This window comes from Trypanosoma cruzi, genomic scaffold (genome assembly GCF_000209065.1).
Source record: "Trypanosoma cruzi strain CL Brener 1047053516957 genomic scaffold, whole genome shotgun sequence".
Lineage (NCBI taxonomy): Eukaryota > Euglenozoa > Kinetoplastea > Trypanosomatida > Trypanosomatidae > Trypanosoma > Trypanosoma cruzi.
In genome coordinates, this window is record NW_001849321.1 from 1 (window position 1) to 1407 (window position 1407).

The 1407-nt window shown below is 43.0% G+C and overlaps 2 protein-coding genes across 2 annotated transcripts, besides 2 other annotated features; both read right to left on the reverse strand.

The window, feature by feature from the left end:
* Positions 1–784, reverse strand: Tc00.1047053438147.9 (hypothetical protein, conserved; the record flags this gene model as incomplete). Its single annotated transcript, XM_797215.1, has 1 exon — positions 1–784. A coding segment is annotated over one exon (784 nt), but the record flags the coding sequence as incomplete, so codon positions are not given.
* Positions 1–1407: a sequence feature (haploid, non-Esmeraldo-like haplotype).
* Positions 926–993: a microsatellite.
* On the reverse strand, positions 1042–1407 carry Tc00.1047053438147.18 (hypothetical protein, conserved; the record flags this gene model as incomplete). Its single annotated transcript, XM_797214.1, has 1 exon — positions 1042–1407. A coding segment is annotated over one exon (366 nt), but the record flags the coding sequence as incomplete, so codon positions are not given.

Sequence of the window (1407 nt, forward strand, 5' to 3'; positions counted from 1 at the left end):
CACATGAAATTTCTATCCATGGATACTGGGGTTGGGTAACGTGAAAAATTTCTTCATGTGAATTCAATGTTGGTGTTCCGCTAACTTCTTCTGCATATGAAACCGTATTCGTTCCTCTCCTCTCAGACTGATCTTCCCGGTATTGTGCAATCATTTTTCGCACGCTGCGATACAAAACAGCCGTAAGGAGAAGAAACAGTAAAACCAAACGAAACAAATCTGGACACAACCTGTTCAGCACTCCTCCAATGAGAGTACCAATGACACCGAGTGGAACAAGAAGAGTCAGGTACTGATAATTGATCAAAGGACGTGAGCATCCAGCACAAGGAAAACGCTTCCGAATGGCAATGAGCACGTTCAAAATGCTTTGTCCGCATATAGTAGATTGAGATAACCCCACAGCAAAATCCATCGGCAACCCCATGAGCAAACAGAACATGGGCACAAGAATACCGCCACCTCCAACACCAGCCAAAACAGCAATGGAACAAACGGCAACCGAACAAAGGAGTGCCACAACATAAAGGGCCGAAAAGTTGCTGACAAAGCTCTTAACAACACACTTTCCTTCCTTACATTCCATGGCATTAGGATAACAATCAGCCGATGTATTACAAGGGACGCAAACGCCACGATCAGTATCACAAGCCAAATCTCCACATTGCAACGTCTGAGTCACGCGAGAGCACCTTTCACAAAACACAACATTCGATGTCAAAAGAAAAAGCACCAAAATACAAAAAGGCCTTTTCATCATTTTCATATGCGGATAGACGTCCATAAAATATAATACTAATAAAATGCAAATACAAACCTAAATAAATAAATAACAACAACAACAAAAAATCACAAAAAAACTCTATGATTATTCAAAAATCATTGAAAACGCAAATATAAAAGTCTATCTCCTCCCTGACATCGCCAATAACAACAAAGAAACAAAATTACAGCAACAACAACAACGACAGAAACGACTAAAAAAAAAAGAACGCACCATTCAAAGCATCAGATGAACAAATTGCTTTGGGGGAAAAAAGCCTATAAAAGTTTTCGGCGACCCCGTTTTAGGGAAAGACGAATCTTCCTACGACGCCCTGCATTGATTTTCCAGGACTTCCCGGCAAAGGACTGAAAGGACCGAATCGCAGTGAATGGCACACCCTCAGGAAACTGTGGTGTTAAGGGGCCCTTCTTTGCACGCTTGAGATCAAGAGACCATTGTCTATCAAACCATGGATGCCTTCGCTTCCACACCAATGGCTTTCGACGACCACGCTGAGCAGGTTGACCTGTTCCGCAAGTCAAATTCTCCACTTTCGGCATATCGATAAGTAAAGTGGGCATTCTCTTTTCAATCAGGAGAACGGGTGAGGCGAGTCCAGTCGGCGAGGTTCCACTCGTGCG